The 20,349-nt window shown below is 38.2% G+C and overlaps 1 protein-coding gene across 3 annotated transcripts in view; it reads left to right on the top strand.

The window, feature by feature from the left end:
- LOC111159737 (ubiquitin specific peptidase 18) overlaps nt 1-20,349 on the top strand; it is a 57,999-nt gene that overhangs the window by 31,223 nt on the left and 6,427 nt on the right. The window contains exons 5-10 of one of the 3 annotated variants that reach the window (XM_022522311.1): nt 3,014-3,093; nt 3,385-3,531; nt 3,895-3,990; nt 4,707-4,874; nt 13,688-13,819; nt 14,844-14,893. In XM_022522311.1, coding sequence (XP_022378019.1) covers nt 3,014-3,093; nt 3,385-3,531; nt 3,895-3,990; nt 4,707-4,874; nt 13,688-13,819; nt 14,844-14,893 — 673 coding nt within the window. Of the gene's footprint in view, nt 1-3,013; nt 3,094-3,384; nt 3,532-3,894; nt 3,991-4,706; nt 4,875-13,687; nt 13,820-14,843; nt 14,898-20,349 lie in introns of those variants that run through there. The other 2 variants (XM_022522313.1, XM_022522312.1) reach the window with 2 other exon arrangements.

Genomic DNA, 20,349 nt, shown 5'->3' with positions numbered 1-20,349 from the left:
CTGTGTTTGGTGAGACATTGCTTTGATATTTAGTTATTTTGATATTGTTTTATTTAGTTCTTTGAATAAATTACAACTAATCTAAATTCTAGTGAGACTAAAGTGCCTGGGTGGTTCAGTCATTAAGCATCTGTTTTGGGCTCAGGTCATGATCTCAGGGTCCTCGGATAGAGCCCTGCATCAGGCTCCCTTCTCAGTGGTGAGCCAGATTCTCCCTTTCCCACTCCCCCTGTGTTCCCTCTCTCACTGTCTCTCTCTCTGTAAATAAATAAATAAAATATTAAAAAAAATTAAAGTCTAGTGAGACTAACATCTGGATCTTCTCAGTGATAGTTTCTACTGATTGCTATTTGTGTGTATGTGTACCACACTTTTCTGCTTCATTGTATGTCTTGTAATTTTTTGTTAAAAACTAAACATTTTAGATAATATAATGTGGCAACAGTGGAAATCAGAAACTGACGATGAGGTTGTTGCTCTTGTTTTGTTGTTGCTATTTGTTTAATGACTCTCCTGGGCTAATTCTGTAAAGGCTATGCTTCCTATTGTGTGTGGCCATTAAAGATTCTGTTTGGTTAGTTTAATGTCACCTAATGATTGGTCAGGGATTTCTTTAAAGGCCTACAAATGGCCTTCCAGATCACCAAGAATATGTCAGAGATTTTAGAAGTCCACTATGGACATCTCAGTACTCAGATCCATCTTTTAAGTTTCAGCTGGTCTCTTTTTTTTTTTCCCCCATCTGTTATTACAATCTTAGGCAATCACAATATTAACTATCATTGATTTCTTTTGACAAATATCCTGGGGATAGGATTTTAAGCTCTGAGTTAGGTCAAATAATGACAACCTCCATCACAGGGTGCTTTTCCATAAAGCTGCAAGACAAGTCAAATAATAAAAATGCTCCTCAACTTTTTGAGGAACTCCCGTCCCACTCTGTCTCTTTCTTGGTTGCAAGGCTTCTGATTTTCACAGCTTCTATGATTGCAGGTTTTCTTGTTTTCAAAGCTACTACAGAGCTGGGAAGAAGGAAATGGGAATAGGCCAGGTTGAAAAGTCTGAAATCCTGTTCTTCTTATGTAGGTTCTGCTGTGTTTGTTGAATAAATATTCCTAAGATTTTTTAAACCTTTGGGTAATTTTTAGAGTTCTGAAAAAATGATTTTTATAATTTTTTTGCCAGGATTTTCATTGCTTTTCTGGAGGATTAGATTTATAGAGCTCCTCACTCCATCATTCCAGTTGTATTTTCACTTTTATATCAATTTTCATAGCAGTTTGATTACCTTCGGGAATTTTTCTTATTCTTTAAATTATGACTTTGTGGATACTTGTCCTCCACTAGAATATAGGTTTCTTGGGGATAGTAACTTTCTCTAGCATGTGCAATGCCTTTTACATAGCAGGTGTTAACTAAATTATGGGTTGGGCAGATATCCCTGTATTTTTTAGACAAATCAGGACTCTTGGCTCTGGTATGATCAGAAGAGGCAAAATGTCTTCACATGACAAGGAGATCTATCTTTATGTCCAGTGTTGGCTTCATGGCAGGCAGTCTTCTGTAAAGAATTCCCTGGAGACAGCATAGTTCAACCCTAGTTCCACTCTGTTTGTCTTTAGGTTTTGGGGTTATAACCTTAAAATATGGATTAATTAATTCATTCAGCTCATAGATAGTGTTCACCTATTATGTGCCAGGTATTGTGCAAGTGTTGCAGATAAGGGAATAGATGATAGGGTCTTTGCTTCCATGGAGCTTATAATCTTGAGAAGAGACAGGCCAAAACAAAAGTCAAACAAAACAAAATGAAATAAAGAATGTTAAGTACAAACTGTGATAAGTATAATAAAGGAAATAAAAAGGTGTTGAGATAGCTGATATGAATATTTAATACATTTACAATAACTACCTTTTCTTGCAGTGTCTTTGCATGTTGGCAGACATATATTCTTTTGTAAAATAGTCCTCAGTGTGTTTTTCATGTTCTTTGTATTCCTAGGTTTCTTTTAAACAATAGAAATTCATTTATATCTGTCTTTTAGGCTTCTTACATAACATATGGAAAATCTACTGCTTAATTCCTGTTTCCTCTTAGGCAGCATCATCTAACACTGAGACAGTTCTTTCCTTTCTTGTCCTCCCAGATGCCTTTGGGGAAGACCTGGGTCAGATATGAGCATTGGAAAACTGCTCAATTTATGGGGAATGAAAAAGAAATTAAATAAAAAGAAAGAGAAATGAATGGTCATTAGAGTCCAAATAAGGTGTTGGCTTGGCTTGGAAATTGGAAAGAATCCACTATGGAATATTGGTTTTATGTGGCTGGGCCCCCCAGTAGAGGCCAGTAGGTGTGGATGGCTCAGAGAAAAGGAAACTTCTGTGATGCAGTCAGACTGGATTTTGAATTTTAAGAGGAGTTGTGAATACCCAACTTTTGTATCAACATGGACGGGACTGGAAGAGATTATGCTGAGTGAAATAAGTCAAGCAGAGAGAGTCAATTATCATATGGTTTCACTTATTTGTGGAGCATAAGAAATAACATGGAGGACATGGGGAGATGGAGAGGAGAGAAGGGAGTTGGGGGAAATTGGAGGGGGAGATGAACCATGAGAGACTATGGACTCTGAAAAACAATCTGAGGGTTTTGGAGGGGTGGGGGGTGGGAGGTTCGGTGAGCCTAGTGGTGGTTATTATGGAGGGCACGTATTGCATGGAGCACTGGGTGTGGTGCATAAACAATGAATTCTGGTACACTGAAAAGAAATTTAAAAAATAAAAAATTAAAAAAAAAATAAAGAATATTTACTGAGTTCCTAAAAAAATAAACAAGCTTATTTTTCATTTTTAGTGCCTCACTAAAGTGGGGGTTGGTGGTGATGTTGAGGGCTGGGAGAGGACAAAATGGTGAATGTTCATGTACATGTAGGTAGCTAGGGCACAAGGGCATCCATGAGAATTGTCCCTTGGTGACCTCACTGATCGGGCTGTTACTTTTCTCTTTGTCCAGTGTTTGTCCAGCATGATGCTGCTCAACTCTACCTCACGGTCTGGAACCTAATTAAGGACCAAATCACAGATGTGGACCTGGTGAGATCCTAGAACCAGAGAACTCAGAAGTTTAAGATGCTGCTTATTTAGCTCATCCAGCAATCAATATAATGTATAGAGAGGATTAAAAGAGAAATCCACATATGAGGCTTATCACAATTCCATAATATTATTACTGTTATTATTTTGCACCTTTTTGAAGAGCAAAGAGCATCAGTGACTACCATTTTTGGAGCTTCTGTTTGATGGCTACAATTTCTGGAAATTGACTTGACTTGTTTTGTTTATGACTTTGTACCCTTCTTTCCTCTCACCTTCTCTCTCTTACAGGTAGAGAGGCTGCAGGCCCTGTATACAATCCGGGTGAAGGAGTCCTTGGTTTGCCTTGAATGTACTGTGGAAAGAAGCAGAAACAGTAGCATGTTGACCCTCCCCCTTCCTCTTTTTGATATGGACTCAAAACCCCTGAAAACACTGGTAAAGGATTTCTTTTGGTGAATTTTCTGTTCCCATAAACCCGGTGCTGCCAGTGTGCCCTTACTTCTTTAATCCACCATTGCCTTTTAAAAAGTAATTTCTATTTCCTTTGCACAGTTCTGTTTCTCCTTTGATTTGGTGAAAAAAATTTTGTTTCCTTTTACTTTCTTTCCTCACACTGCTACCTTAACAAGTGCTCCCTCTTATTTATCAATCCAGTCACTAGGTCCTTTTGGAGATCCTGCCACATGCACCACACTGGGCCAGGGGGGAGGACACGGAGAGAACCAGAAGAAAAACTTTTATCTTCATCTGTAGGGTGGTAAATAGTAACTCTGATTTTTCTTTGATCTTCTGAAACAGGAGGATGCCCTTCGATGTTTCTTCCAACCCAGGGAATTATCAGGCAAAAGCAAATGTTTCTGTGAGAAATGTGGGAAAAAGACTTGTGGGAAACAGGTACTCACTCTCTGAAACCAGACGCTGCCATAGTTTGGGGTTGCCTTTAGTGGATTTTCTGATAGAGCCTTCATAGAGGGTACCATGTGTTGGTTGAGGGAGGGAATCTATATTCTGGCTAGTATCTGGGATCTGGGGATCCTAATTTTCAGAGGCCCATCACTGAGAGGGGCAGAGTCTTTTAAAAGATAAGAGAAGGGATGCCTGGGTGGCTCAGTTGGTTAAGCATCTGCCTTCAGCTCTGGTCATGATCCCAGGGTCCTGGGATTGAGTCCTGCTTTGGGTTTCTTGCTCCTCGGGGAGTCTTCTTCTCCTTTGCCTGCCATGCCCCCTGCTCAGATCTCTCTTTGCCTGCTGCTCCCCCTGCTTGTGTGCACTCTCTCTCTCTGACAAGATAAATAAATAAAATCTTAAAAAAAAAAAAAAGATAAAAGAAAGTCCAAAAGCAACAGGCAGTTTTCCATGCAGAGTTAGACTAGCTCTCTAGAGCAGACTCTAGTTCCCGTGGTTCCTGGTTCTTGTGCAGAACCCTATGGCTGCTCATGATTTCTGTGAAGAGCTCAACAGATTCAGCAGATGGGAGCCCTTAATTCTGTATTATATCATTCTGATACATTTTGGAGAAGAAGAACGCACCATCGGCCCTGGTATTTCTCTAAATCTACCCATTTCAAGTGCCTTAGGACTTCATCTCCATAGTAATTTTGCTTTTTCAGGTCTTGAAGCTGACCCATTTGCCCCAGACCTTGACAATCCACCTCTTGCGGTTCTCCATCAGGAATTCTCAGACAGAAAAGATTTGCCACTCACTCTATTTCCCCCAGACCTTGGATTTAAGTCAGGTCCTTGTGATTGAAGAAGGCCTCTGTAAAGCTGAGGAACAGGTGAGAAGCTCCTTAATGCCCTTCCATTCTCCATCTCTTCAGACCCCTTTTCTGCTTGATTTTGCCTCCCTTCCCCTAAGATGCTTAAAGTCACGCACTCAACAGACATAGCACTTTTGGTCATCTCATCTTTGCCATTATAGCATCTCATAAATCACAGCCTATGTTGGACATGCTTGGGGCACACAAAGGGAGGAAAACTCACCAGCAGCTTCTTGGTGTGATTCATAGAAACACATTCATATGTTAAGAAACATTTATTTTTTTTAAAACAGTATTTTAATGATGGAAACCTATGTGTTCTTAAATTAAAAAATGATGGCTTGTTATTACCATACTACTATCACCAACATTTGCTGTATGTGGTTGCTTTTCTTATAAGATTCAAAATACTTCTGTCAATGGACATCTGAGTTCTTTCCCTAGTTTGGCTATTGTGGACATTTCTGCTATAAACATTGGGGTGCTGGTGCCAGATGAATGGATAAAGAAGATGTGGTACATATATACAATGCTATATTACTCGGCCATAAAAAAATATGAAATCTTACCATTTGCAACAATATGGATGGAACTAGAGGGTATTATAGTAAGTGAAATAAGTCAGAGAAAGACAATTATATAATTTCACTCACATGTGGAATTAAGAAACAAAACAGGTGAACATAGGGGAAGGGAGGGAAAAATAAAACAAGACATAATCAGAGGGAAACAAACCATAAATGACTCTTAACTACAGGAAATAAACTGAGGGTTGGTGGAGGGTGGGAGGTGGTGAGGGGATGAGGTGACAGGGTGATGGGCATTAAAGAGGGCATGTGATGTAATGAGCACTAAGTGTTATATACAACTGAAGAATCACTAAACTCTACCTCTGAAACTAATAATATATGTTAATTAATTGAATTTAAATAAAAAAGACTCAAAACATTATTTTTTTTTTTAAACTGTATTTTATTTTTTCAGTGTTCCAAGATTCATTGTTTATGCATCACATCCAGTGCTCTATGCAATACGTGCCCTCCTTAATACCCACCACCATGTTCACCACTCCCCTCAAAAACCCTCAGTTTGGGGGCACCTGGGTGGCTCAGTGGGTTAAAGCCTCTGCCTTCGGCTCAGGTCATGATCCCAGGGTCCTGGGATCGAGCCCTGCATCGGGCTGTCTGCTCAGCAGAGAGTCTGCTTCCTCCTATCTCTCTCTGCCTGCTTCTCTGCCTACTTGTGATCTCTGTCAAATAAATAAATAAAATCTTTAAAAAAAAACCAAAACAACCCTCAGTTTGTTTCTCAGAATCCACAGTCTTTCATGGTTCATCTCCCCACTCCAATTATTTCTAAGTATTGGACTTTGTTCATAACCCTCACAGCACTAAAGAAGGGGAGGAACCCATAATTCAGGGCCTTTTCCTAAATGAAGTATATAATACATATATACATAAGTAAATGCAAGATCTTGGGTTCTAAAGATAATACCAACCTTTCTTTTTAAAACAGCTTATACCCACTCTGAGGATAGTAACAAAAGAGCCAGTTCATTCGGCCAAATTTAATTAGAGTAAAGTTGAATTCAATTTTCCTGAGCTAATAACTTACTGGGAAATTCTGAGAAAAAATATAACATAAATATCTTTTTTTAGGTTTGAAATGTTACATTTAGTAAATTCTATATTGCTACATATATATGTAGCAATATAGAATTATATATACATATAGTGTATATATATGGACTGTTTTTTTTAAGCTCTTTACTATTCATGCAGTAGAAACTGGTATCTTCAAAATGACTTATATGGACTGTTTTTTTTTCATGCTCTTTACTATTTATTCATGCTGTAGAAACATGGTATCTTAAAAATGAGGCCTACAACAGACACATGAAAAAAATGTTCCACATCACTCAGCATCAGGGAAATACAAATCAAAACCTCAATGAGATACCAGCTCACACCAGTCAGAATGGTTAAAATGAACAAGTCGGAAACAACAGATGTTAGTGAGGATGTGGAGGAAGGGTTGGTGGGAATGCAAGCTGGTGCAGGCTCTCTGGAGAACAGTATGGAGGTTCCCCAAAAAGTTAAAAACAGAGCCACTCTACTGCCCAGCAATTGCACTATTAGGCATTTACCCAAAGGACACAAACATCATGATCTGAAGGGGCTTTTGCACCCCAATGTTTATAGCAACAATGTCCACAATAGCCAAACTATGGAAAGAGCTGAGATTCCATTGATAGATGAATAGATAAGGAAGAGAGAGAGATATATCTATCAATTTAAATTAAAAAAATTTCACTATACCAGAAACTAATGATGTGCTATATATTGGCTAACTGAACACAATGAGAAATTTAAATTGAAGAAATAAAAAATAAAAACTGAGGCCTAATAATATAATAGCTCCTATATAACATGGTTTCTTTACCTATTTAGTGCATATATGTTTCATAAGATTCTCGTTTTCTGTTCTTTGAGTTTTCCTTATTTCTATTTGTATACTATGAAGTATATCATAATGAAATATCTTTCCAGAAAATTATTTAAATACAATGGAGTTTACGTGTACTGTATTATTAGTTTCAGGGGTAGAATTTAGTAATTGGTAAGTTGCATATAACTCCCACTGTGCATTACATCAAGTGCCCTCCTTAATGCCCACCACCCAATTACCCCTTCCTCCAACCCACCTCCCCTCCAGCAACCCTCCATTTGTTTCCTGGAATTAAGTGTCTCTTATGGTTGTCTCCCTATTTTCATCTTATTTTATTTTTCTTTCCTTTCCCGTATGTTCATCTGGAAGGAACTAGAGGGTATTATGCTAAGCAAAATAAGTCAGGGAAAGACAATGCCTTATGATTTCACTTGTATGTGGCATTTAATAAGAAACAAAACAGATGAAATAACATCTTAAAATTTTCAACTAATGAATCATCACATGTTCTATCAAAAACTAATGATGTACTACACCTTGGGTAATTAAATTAATTAATTAAAAAGATTTTATCCATTTATCTGACAGAGAGAGACACAGAAAGAGAGGGAACATAAGCAGGCAGAGTGCGAGAAGGAGAAGCAGGTTTCCTGCTGAGCAGGCAGCCCGATAGGGGGCTCAATCCCAGAACCTGGGACTATGACCTGAGCTGAAGGCAAGTGCTTAATGAGTGAGCCACCCAGGTGCCGCAGCTAATTGAATTTAAATAAAAATTTTTTTCCACTTAAAAAGACATTGTGATTGAAAATCTTGAATATATACCAAAATAGCAAAGAATTATACAGCGAATTCCCATGTCCATCAAGCAGTTTAAACGTTATCAAAACCCATGACCAATCTAGCTTTACCAACATCCTCACCCTCTTCTTTCTCCAACCCCCTACTGGATTATTCTGAAGCAAGTCCCAGACTCTGCCCTTTCATTTTAAAGTATTTCATTATGTCTTTCTAAAGACTAAGCTCTCTTTCTCTAGATGTAAACAATTCTATCTCATAATTTCTTTTTTATCATTTAAAATTTTAAATTTTAATTCCAGTATAGTATACTATACAGTATATATATTATATTCCAGTATAATAATATACAGTATTATATTATATATTATACATATAATTACACAATATATATATATTTTATATATATATATATATAAAATCCAGGTGTATGATATAGTGATTTAACAATTCTATACATTACTCAGTGCTCATGGTGATAAGTGTACTCTTTTTTTAAAGGTTTTATTTATTTGACAGAGAGAGAGAGAGCACAAGCAGGGGAGCGGGAGAGGGAGAAGCAGACTCCCCATTGAACAGGGAGCCCAATGTGGGGCTCGATCCCAGGACCTTGGGATCATAACCCAAGCTGAAGGCAGTCACTTAACCAACTGAGCCACCCAGGAGCCCCAAGTGTACTCTTCAAAAAAATTTTTTTGATAAGGGTATTCTTAATCCTCATCACCTCTTTCAACCGTTTCCCACCTACCCACCTACCAACCTACCCAAACCATATGTTTGTTCTCCATGGTTAAGAGTTTATTTCTTGGTTTGTCTCTTTCCTGTTTTTTCTTTTTTCATTTGTTTTGTTTCTTAAATTCCACATATCATTTTTATTATTTTATTTTATTTATTTTATCTTATTTTTATTTTTTCAGTGTTCCAGAATTCATTGTTTACGTACCACACCCAGTGCTCCATGCAATATGTGCCCTCCTTAATACCCACCACCAGGCTCACCCACCCTCCTCTCTAAAACCCTCAGTTTGTTTCATATGAGTAAAATCATGTGGTATTTGTCATTCTCTGACTGACTTATTTCACTTAGCATTATACTCTCTTGCTCTATCCATATTGTTGCAAATGGTAAAATTTCATTCTTTTAATGGCTGAATAATATTCCATTGTGTATGTATGTGTGTGTATATCACATCTTTATCCATTCATCAATTGATGGATACTTGGGCTGTTTCTATACCTTGGCTATTGTAAATAATGTTGCTATAATCGTCAGGGGGCATATACCACTTTGAATTAGTGTTTTGTACTTTTTTGGGTGAATACCCAGTAATGTGATTATCGGATTGTAGAGTAGCTCTATTTTTAACTTTTTGGGGGAATCTCCATACTGTTTTCCACAGTGGCTGTAACAGTTTTCACTCCCACCAACAGTGCATCTCATAATTTCATAATATCATTGATGACCAGCCAATATTTAGATTTGTTTGCTTTTTAAAATTTTATCTATTTATTTATTTATTTGAGGGAGGAAGAGAGAGAGAGAGATAGCATGAGCAGAGGGAAGGGAAGAGGGAGAGAGAATCTCAAGCAGACTCCCTGCTGAGCACAGAGAAGGACGTGGGGTTCTTTCAAGACCCTGAGATCATAACCTGAGCCAAAATCACTAGTCAGGCATTCAACCAACTGAGCCACCCAGGCACTTCATAACCAATTATTTTTGAAAAAAATTATTTTTACCCAGTGTCAAAACTCACGTGGTTTTTTCCCCTTTTTTAAAATTTTTTATTATTATTTTTATTATGTTATGTTAGCCACCATACTGTACATAATTAGTTTTTGATGTAGTGTTCCAAGATTCATTGTTTACATATAAGACCCATGCAATATGTGCCCTCCTTAGTACCCATCACTGGGTTACTCAATCCCCAAGCCCTTCCCTTCTGTAATCTCAGTTGGTTCCTGGCATCCAGAGTCTCTCATGGTTTGTCTTCTTCTCTGATTTCTTCCCATTCAGTTTCCCCTTTCTTCCCCTGTAGTCCTCCATGCTATTCCTTATGTTCCACTTATGAATGAAACCATAAGGTAATTTTCTTTCTCTGCTTGACTTATTTCACTTAATATAATCCCCTCCAGCTCCATCCATGTCGATGCAAATAGGGGGTATTCATCCTTTCTGATGGCTGAGTAATATTCCATTGTATATATGAAATACATCATCTTTATCCATTCATCTGTTGAAGGGCATCTCAGCTCCTTTCACAGTTTGGCTATTGTGGACATTGCTGCTATGAACATTGGGGTGCATGTGCACCTTCTTTTCACTATGTCTGTATCTTTGGGGTAAATACCTAGTAGGTCAATTGCTGGGTCATAGGGTAGCTCTATTTTTAACATCTTGAGGAATCTCTATACTGTTTTCCAGAGTGGCTGTACTAAGCATGCATTCTCATCAACAGTGTAAAAGGGTCCCCCTTTCTCCACATCCTTGCCCACACTTTTTTCCTGTCTTGTTGATTTTTTCCATTCTATCTGGTGTAAAGTGATATCTCAGTGTAGTTTAGATTTGTATTTCCCTGATGGCTAGTGATGTTGAACACTTTCATGTTTCTGTTAGCCATTTGTATTCCTTCTTTGGAGAAGTGTATGTTCATGTCTTTGTCTATTTTTGACTGGATTATTTGTTTTTTTGGGTGTTGAGCTTGAGAAGTTCTTTATAGATCTTGGATACCAGCCCTTCATGTCATTTGCAAATATTTATGTCATTTTCAATATCTTCTCCCATTCCTGAATTGCCTCTTAGTTTTGTTGACTGTTTCCTTTACTGTGCAGAAGATTTTTATCTTGATGAAGTCCCCAAAGTTCATTTTTGCCTTTGTTTTCCTTGCCTCTGGGGATGTGTCTGCAAGAACTTGCAGAAGAAGTTGGCTGCAGCCAAGGTCAAAGAGTTGCTGCCTGTGTTCTCCTCTAGGATTTTAATGGATTCCTGTCTCAAATTAGGTCTTCCTTCCACCTTGAGCTCATCTTTGCATATGGTGTAAGAGAATGGTACAGTTTCATTCTTCTGCATGTGATTGTCCAATGTTCCCGGCACCATTTATGGAAGAGACTGTCTTTTTTTCCATTGGATATTCTTTCCTGCTTTGTTGAAGATTAGTTGACTATAGAGATGAGGGTCCATTTCTGGGATCTCTATTCTGTGCCATTGATCTATATGCTTGTTTTTGTGCCCATACCATGCTGTCTTGTATATCAGCTTTGTAAGACAGCTTGAAGTCAGTCATCGTGATGTCACCAGCTTTGGCTTTCTTTTTCAACATTTCTCTGGGAATTCGGGGTCTTTTCTGGTTCCATACAAATTTAAGAATTATTTGTTCCTGCTCTGTGAAAAATGTCAATGGTATTTTAATAGGAAATACCCTGAAAGTGTAGATTGTTCTAGGTAGCACAGACCTTCTCACAATGTTTATTTTTCCAATTCATGAGCATGGACTATTTTTCCAACTCTTTGTGTCTTGCTCAATTTCTTTCATAAGTATTCGGTAGTTTCTAGAATTTAGATCCTTTACCTCCTTGGTTAGATTTATTCCCAGGTATCTTATGGTTTTGGGTGCTATTGTAAATGGAATCAATTCCCTAATTCCTCTTTTGTTCATTCACTTTGTTAGTGTATATAAATGCAGTTGATTTCCGTGCAATAGGTTTGTATACTGCCACATTGCTGAATTGCTGTATCAGTTCTAGTAATTTAGGGGTGGAGTTTTTTTGATTTTCCACAAAAAGTATCATAGCATCTCTGAAGAGAGAGAGTTTGACTTCTTTGCCAATTTGAGTGCCTTTTATTTCTTTTTATTATCTGATTGCTGAGGCTAGGACTTATAGTACTGTGTTGAACAAAAGTGGTGACAGTGGCCCTCCCTGTCATGTTTCTGACCTTAAGGGGAAAGGTCTCAGGTTTTTCTCCATTGAGAATGATGTGTGCAGTGGGCTTTTCATAGATGGCTTTATGATGTTGAGGTATGTTCCCTCTATCCCTGTATTTTTAAGAGGTTTCATCAGGAAAGGATGTTGTATTTTGTGAAATGCGTTTTCTGCATCAGTTGAGAGGATAATATGGTTCTTGTCTCTTCTTTTGTTAATATGATCTATCACATTGATTGATTTGTGAATGTTGAACCACCCTTGCATACCAGGAATAAATCCCACCAGATCATGGTGAATAATCCTTTTCATGTGCTGTTGGATCCTATTGGCTCGATCTTCAGTATTTTTGCATCCATGTTCATCAGGGATATTGGTCTATAATTCTCTTCTTTGATGGGGTCTTTGTCTGGTTTTGGGATCAGGGTAATACAGGCCTCATAGAGGAAGTTTGGAAGTTTTCTTCCCATTTCTATTTTTTTGGAACAGCTTCACGAGAATAGGTATGATTTCTTCTTTAAATGTTTGGTAGAATTCCCCTGGGAATCCATTTGGCTCTGGACTCTCACTTTTTGGGAGGTTTTTGATTACTATTTCAATTTCCTTGCTGGTTATTAGTCTGTTTAGATTGTCTATGTCTTCCTGTTCCACTCTTGGTAGTTTATAAGTTTCCAGGAATGCATCCATTCCTTCCAGATTCCCTAGTTTGTTGGCATATAACTGCTGATAATAAGTCTAATAATTTTCTCTATTTCCTTGGTATTGGTCATTATTTCTCATCTTTCATTCATGATTTTATTAATTTGGGTCCTTTCTCTTTTCTTTAGATTAAGTCTGGCCTGACATTTATCAATTTTCTTAATTCTTTCATAGAATCAGCGTCTAGTTTAATTGATCTGTTCTGCTCTTCTAGTTTCTATTTCACTGATTTCTGCTCTATATTATTTCTCTTCTCCTGCTTGGCTTAGGCTTTATTTACTGTTTCTTCACCATATCCTTTCTGTGTGACTAACCGGAATTTAAATAAAAACTCTAAAGTATAAAAAAAATAAAGTTTTAATTCTTTTTTTAAAAAAGATTTTATTTATTTACATGAGCGAGAGAGAGAAAGCACGAGCAGGGGGAGGGGCAGAGAGAGAAGCAGGCTTCCCACTGAGCAGGGAGCCTGACACAGGGCTCGATCCCAGGATCATGACCTAAACCAAAGACAGACACTTAACCAACTGAGCCATCTAGGTGCCCCTAAAGTTCTAATTCTTGACTTGACCTTTGTAACCACATATCTTGTGACTTCCCAGCACCCTCCATGCCTCCCATTTCCTTAGTATGCTCTGTTGTGCTGTGCTGCCAAGTCTTTGGAATTTTGGGGCCTATTTGAGGATACCCCCTACTTAGAACTTGTCTGCTAGTCTTGTTTATCCTTCAAGATCAATTCAAGCATGTCTTTTCTGGGGAGCTTTTCTCAGATGATTGTTTCTTCTCCTTTTTTGGTGCATGACATTATAATTGTGGCTTAATTAATCGTGAGATTTTTTAGTTCAAAGACTATTTTCTAGCCCCCTTGAAGTACTAGTGCCCGCAATGTGATGAAATAATGTTTCTTTATTCTAGACTACAGTTAGAAAAGGAGGCGTGATGGGTGAATAATTTTGTACCTTATGTCCTTCCAGCTTGGAAGACAGTATGAGCTCTTTGCTGTGATTGCCCACGTGGGGGCAGCTGACTTTGGTCATTACTGTGCCTATATCCAGAATTCTGTGGATGGAAAATGGTTCTGCTTCAACGATTCCAATGTTTCCTGGGTGAGAACATTGTCCAAAATTTCCTCTTGTCCTGGATTAGCCACCTGTAATAAATTATGACAGGACTAGATGGGTCCTCAAGGTCAACACACATTGTGGACCAGTTCTCTCTTTGCTTAGGGCCTTTAAACAGTCCTTTTCTTTATAAAAAGCTTTTTAAAATTCAAGTACAGTTGACACAATGTTACCTTAGTTCCAGATGTACAATATGGTGATTCAACAAGTTCATACACTATGCTGTGCTCACTGCAAGTGTAGCTACCATCTGTCACTGTACAATGCTATCATAGTATCACTGACAATATTTCTTATGCTGTACCTTTTTCTTTTTAAGAAAAGAGAGAGGAAGAGAGAGAGATAGGAAGAAAGAGAGAGCAAGTGGGTGGGGCATAGGGAGAGAATCCCAAGCAGGCTCTGAGAGAGAATCCCAAGGCCCACATAAGGGGCTTGACCTCATGACCCTGAGAATATGACACGAGCTGAAATCAAGAGTCAAATGCTTAACTGACTGAGAAACACAGGTGCCCTATACTGTGCCTTTTATTCCTGTGACTTACTCATTCCATAACTGGAAGCCTGTATCTTCCGCTCCCTTTTACCTCTCTTGACCATCCCTGCCTCTCCCCTGGCAACCATAGGTTTGTTCAATTTTAGGTCTGATTCTGCTTAAAATCCTTTTCTGCATGAAGTACCCATTCGGTGTATAGCCCTCTGAGAGTTCACTTAGCTCAGTGTCTAGGTTTTTGGTGTCTTCATGCTTTGTGGGAGACTTAAGAAAAGTAAGAAGAGTTAGATATATGTAAGTTAGAACCAAGCACAATCAAGTTTAAATAGAGGGAACAGGGTACTAAAAGTGCCTTCGTAAACATGGCGTCCTATCACGGAATGATCCAGGCCTTGAGAGGTACTTAGGGGTGGGTTTGTCTGGATGAGTGAGGAAGGATACATTGTAGCACCCCATACTCTCTGGGTGCTTAACATATGCTAGCTGGATGCTTCACTTCATCTATTTATGTACTTCCAGGTATCCTGGGAAGACATCCAGTGTACTTATGGAAATCATAACTACCGCTGGTAAGAGAAGTGTTTGAGTGATGGAAACCAAATGAGTTTGCGCAGGGTTCTTTTACTGTATGAAACTTATGGATTTACCTTCCACTTGTATTCGGATATCTCCCCAGTGACTGTTCAGCCTCATCTCTCATTACATCTCACCATACCATGCATTTTTCACAATTTAGATGCCAATAATACTAAAGTATAACTAGCTCACCAGCATCATATTCTCCAATGGCTTGCACTTGCAGTTCCTGGTCTGTTTTTCCCTCTCCTAATTTATTATTGGGGCAAACACCCACTTATGCTTTAATATCTGTGCTCATGGCTTTTCCTACTCTGTAAAGCATTCACTGATTGATGCTGGATTTGTAGGGTTTTCTCATATGCTTGTCCTGCACTTTTAGCATATGTCCTTTATAACAAACAAACCCTGTTTGTAACTGTTTGTATGTGTAACTTTATTTTATATTAGACCATGAACTATTTGGGATTAAGGATCTTTCTTCTCTTTTTCTTTGGCCAATATAGTGGCTTGCATTTAGTAAATAGCTATAAATGTATTTTTAAAAATCAATGACTACAGAGGGGCAGCTAGAGGAAAAAAAGCTGGATTAAGTTTTTTTTTTTAAGATTTTAAAAATTTATTTGAGAGAGAGAGAGCACAAGCATGGGGAGTAGCTGGCAGAGGGAGAAGCAGAATCTCCACTGAGCAGGGAGCCTGATGCAGGGCTTGATCCCAGGACACTGGGATCATGACCTAAGCTGAAGGCAGACACTTAACTGACTGAGCCACCCAGGTGCCACAGGATGAAAGTTTTATTATTTTTCATCTTTTTAAAAATTAGGTTCAGTTAGCCACTACATAGTACTTCATTAGTTTTTGATGTAGTGTTCAGATTCACTAGTTGCATGTAATGCCCATTGCTCATCACAACATGTGCCTTCCTTAATATCCATCACCCAGCTGCCCCATACCTAACCCCTCTTCCCTCTGAAACCCTCAGATTGTTTCCCAGAGTCCAGAGTCTCTAATGATTTGTCTCTCTCTCTGATCTCTCCCCCTTCAGTTTTCCTTCCCTTTCCCTATGGTCCTCAGTGCTATTCCATATGTTCCACATCTGACTGAAACCATATATTTATATTTTATAATATATAATTTACTTATATATATTCATATATAATATAATATATATTCACATATAATATAATATATATTATATTTTATGTTATTTATATATTATATAATTGACTTTCTTTGCTTGACTTATTTCACTTAGCATAATCCCCTCCAGTTGCATCCATGTCAATACAAATGGCAGGTATTCATCCTTTTCGATGTCTGAATAATATTCCATGGTATATATGAACCACATCTTCTTTTTATTTATTTATTTATTTTTAATTTCAGTGTTCCAGAATTCATCGTTTATGCACCACACCCAGTGCTCCATGCAATACGTGCCTTCCATAATACCCACCACCAGGCTCTCCCAACCTCCTACTCCTCTCCCCTCCAAAACCCTTTGTTTCTAAGAGTCCACAATCTCTCATGGTTCATCTCCCTCTCATTTCTCCCAATTCACTTTTCCTTTCCTTCTCCTAATGTCCTCCATGTTATTCTCTATGATCTACAGGTAAGTGAAACCATATGATAATTGATTCTCTCTGCTTGACTTATCTCACTTAGCATAATCTCTTCCAGTCCCATCTATGTTGATACAAAAGTTGGGTATTCATCCTTTCTGATGGAGGCATAATACTCCATAGTATATATGGACCATATCTTCTTTATCCACTCATCTGTTGAAGGGCATCTTGGTTTTTTCCCACAGTTTGGTGACTGGCCATTGCTGCTGTGATCACTGGGGTACAGATGGCCCTTCTTTTCACTACATCTGTATCTTTGTGGTAAATACCCAGTAGTGTAATTGCAGGGTCATATGGTAGCTCTATTTTTAATTTCTTAAGGAATCTCCACACTGTTTTCCAAAGTGGTTGCACCAACTTGCATTCCAACCAACAGTGTAAGAGGTGAACCACATCTTCTTTATCCACTCATCTGTTGAAGGGCATCACAGCTCCTTCCACATATTGTGGACATTGCTGCTATGAACACTGGGGTGCAGATGCTCCTTCTTTTCACGGTGTCTGTATCTTTGGGGTAAATACCTAGTAGTTCAATTGCTGGGTTGACGGGTAGCTCTATTTTTAACATCTTGAAGAACCTCCATACTGTTTTCCAGAGTTACTGTACTAGTTTGCATTCCCACCAACAGTCTAAGAGAGTTCCCCTTTCTCCACATCCTTGCCAACATTTGTTGTTTCCTGCCATGTTGATTTTTGCCATTCTAACTGGTGTAAGATGGTTATCTCAGTGTGGTTTTGATTTGAATTTCCCTGATGGCTAGTGATGTTGAACGTTTTTCATGTGTCTGTTAGCCATTTGTATGTCTTCTTTGGAGAAATGTCTGTTCATATCTTCTGTCTATTTTTTGACTGGATTATTTGGTTTTGGGATGTTAAGTTTGAGAAGTTCTTTATAGATCTTGGATACTAGCCCTTTATCTGTAATGTGATTTGCAAACATCTTCTCCCATTCCGTGGGTTGCCTCTTTGTTTTGTTGACTGTTTCCTTTGCTGTGCAGAAGCTTTTTATCTTGAAGAAGTCCCAAAAGTTCATTTTTGCCTTTTTTTTCTTTGCCTCTGGGGACGTGTCTGCAAGAAGTTATTGCAGCCGAGATCAAAGATGTTGCAGTCTGTGTTCTCCTCTAGGATTTTGGTGGATTCTTGTCTCACATTAGGTCTTCCACCCACATTGAGTTTATCTTTGCATATGATGTAAGAGAATGGTCCAGTTTCATTCTTCTGCATGTGACTGTCCAATGTTCCTGGCACCATATGGAAGAGACTTTTTTTTTCCCATTGGGTATTTGTTCCTGCTTTGTCAAAGATTGGTTGACCGTAGAGATAAGGGTCCTTTTCTAGGTTCTCTATTCTGTTCCATTGGTCTATGTGTCTATTTTTGTGCCAATAAAATATTGTCTTGATGATTACGGCTTTGTAAGATAGCTTGAAATCCAGCCTGTGATGCCACCAGCTTTGGTTTTCTTTTTCAACATTCCTCTGGCTATTCAGGGTCTTTTTTGGTTCCATACCCATTTTAGGATTATTTGTTCCCACTCTGTGAGAAATGCTGGTGGCATTTTGATAGGATTTGCACTGAATGGATGGATTTCTCTGGGTAGCATATACATTTTAACAGTATTTGTTTTTCCAGTCTGTGAGCACAGAATATTTTTCCATGTCTTTGTTTCTTCCTTAATTTCATTCATAAGTGTTCCATAGTTTTCATAGTACAAATCCTTTACCTCTTTGGTTAGGTTTTTCCTAGGTATCTTATCTGGTTTTGGTGCAATTGGAAATGGGATAGATTCCTTGGTTTCCCTTTCTGCTGCCTCATTACTACTGTACAAAATTGCAATGAATTTTTGTGCATTTTTTTTTAATTCTGCCACTTTGCTGAATTCCCATATCAGTTCTAGCAGTTTTTTGGTGGAATCTTTTGGGCTTTTCACATAAAGTATTCTGCCATCTGTGAAGAGTGAAAGTTTGACTTCTTTGGTGTTTTGGATGCCTTTTATTTGTTTTTTTTTTTGTTTGTTTGTTTGTTTTGTTGTTGTTGTTGTTGTTGTCTGATTGCTGATGCTAGAACTTTTAGTACTATGTTGAAAAACAGTGGTGAGAGTGGACATCTCTGTCATATTCCTGACCATGGGGGAAAAGCTCTTAGTTTTTTCCCCATTGAGGATGATGATCAATGTGGGCTCTTTACAGATGGCTTTTATTTTTTTATATAATTTTTAAATTTTTTTATAAACATATAATGTATTATTAGCCCCAGGGGTACAGGTCTGTGAATTGCCATACAGATGGCTTTTATGATATTGTGAGGTCTGTTCTCTCTATCCCTATACTGTGAAGAGTTTTAATTTTAATATAGAAAGGATACTGTATTTTGTCAGATGCGTTTTCTGCATCAATTGAGAGAATTATATCATTCTTTTCCTTTCTTTTATTAATGTGGTATATCAACTGACTGATTTGCAGATATTGAACCACCCTTGCAGCCCAGGAATAAATCCCACTTGGTCCTGGTGAATAATCCTTTGAATGTACTCTTGGATCCTATTGGCTAGTATCTTGGTGAGAATTTTTGCATCCATGTTCATCAGGGATATTGGTCAGTAATTCTCCTTTTTGATGGGGTCTTTGGTTTGGGGCTCAATATAATGCTGGCCTCTTATAGTGAGTTTGGAAGTTTCCCTACATTTCCATTTTTTGAAACAGAAGAATAATGATTTCTTCTTTAAATGTTTGGTAGAATTCGCCTGGGAAGCCATCCAGCCCCGGACTCAGTTACTTGGGAAGTTTTTTCATTACTGCATTAGTTTCCTTGCTCGTTATGGGTCCGATCAGTTTTTTTTTTTTTATTTCTTCCTGTTTCAGTTTTGGTAATTTATACACTTGTAGGAATGCATCCTTTTCTTCCAGATTGCCTAATTTGTTGGCATATCATTGCTCTGTATTCTTAAAATTGTATTTATTTTGTGTTGGTTGTGACCTCTCCTCTTTCATTCATGATTTTCTTAATTTGGGGCCTCTCTCGTTCTCTCTCTCTCTCTCTTTTGATAAGTCTGGCTTTGGGTTTGTCAATCTTTTTTTTTTTTTTTTTAAGATTTTTTTTTTTTTTTTTACAGACAGAGATCGCAAATTGGGAGAGAGGGAGGGAGAGAGGGAGGAGGAAGCAGGCTCCCTGCTGAGCAGAAAGCCCGATGTGGGGCTCTATCCCAGAACCCTGGGATCATGACCTGAGCGGAAGGCAGAGGCTTTAACCCACTGAGCCACCCAGGCGCCCCATGGGTTTGTCAATCTTATTAATCCTTTTAAAGAACCAGTTCCTGATTTCACTTACCTGTTTTACTGTTTTGTTTTTTTTAAATCTCTGTATCATTGATTTTTTTTTTTTTTTGGCAGTAACACACAACAAGATTTATTGGGTGTGGCTCAAACAGGATTGCTTGTGAGGGAAGAACCTCACAGCATGAGACCATCCAGAGGCTTACAGCTTGGGAACTACCCTCAGAAGGGGAGGGGACAGGGGAAATCAGAGAGCAGGGGGGCAAGAACATTGGAAAGGGGGCTTGCATGTCTGGGTTGTATCATTGATTTCTGCTCTAATCTTTATTACTTCTCTTCTCCAGCTGGTTTTAGACTTTGTTTTGCAGTTCTTTCTCTAGCTTCTTTAGGTGTACATTTAGTGTGTATGAGACTTTTCTTGTTTCTTGAGAAAGGTCTGTATTGCTATGTACTTTTCTCTAGGACTGTCTTTGCTACATCCCAAAGATTTGAGCAGTTGTATTTTCATTTTCATTTGTTTCCATGAATTTTTAAAAATTCTTTAATTTTCTGAT

Source organism: Enhydra lutris, unplaced genomic scaffold, assembly GCF_002288905.1.
Source record: "Enhydra lutris kenyoni isolate GAN:26980312 unplaced genomic scaffold, ASM228890v2 scaffoldscaffold69, whole genome shotgun sequence".
Classification (NCBI taxonomy): Eukaryota; Metazoa; Chordata; class Mammalia; order Carnivora; family Mustelidae; genus Enhydra; species Enhydra lutris.
This window is presented reverse-complemented; position numbering and strand designations above follow the sequence as displayed.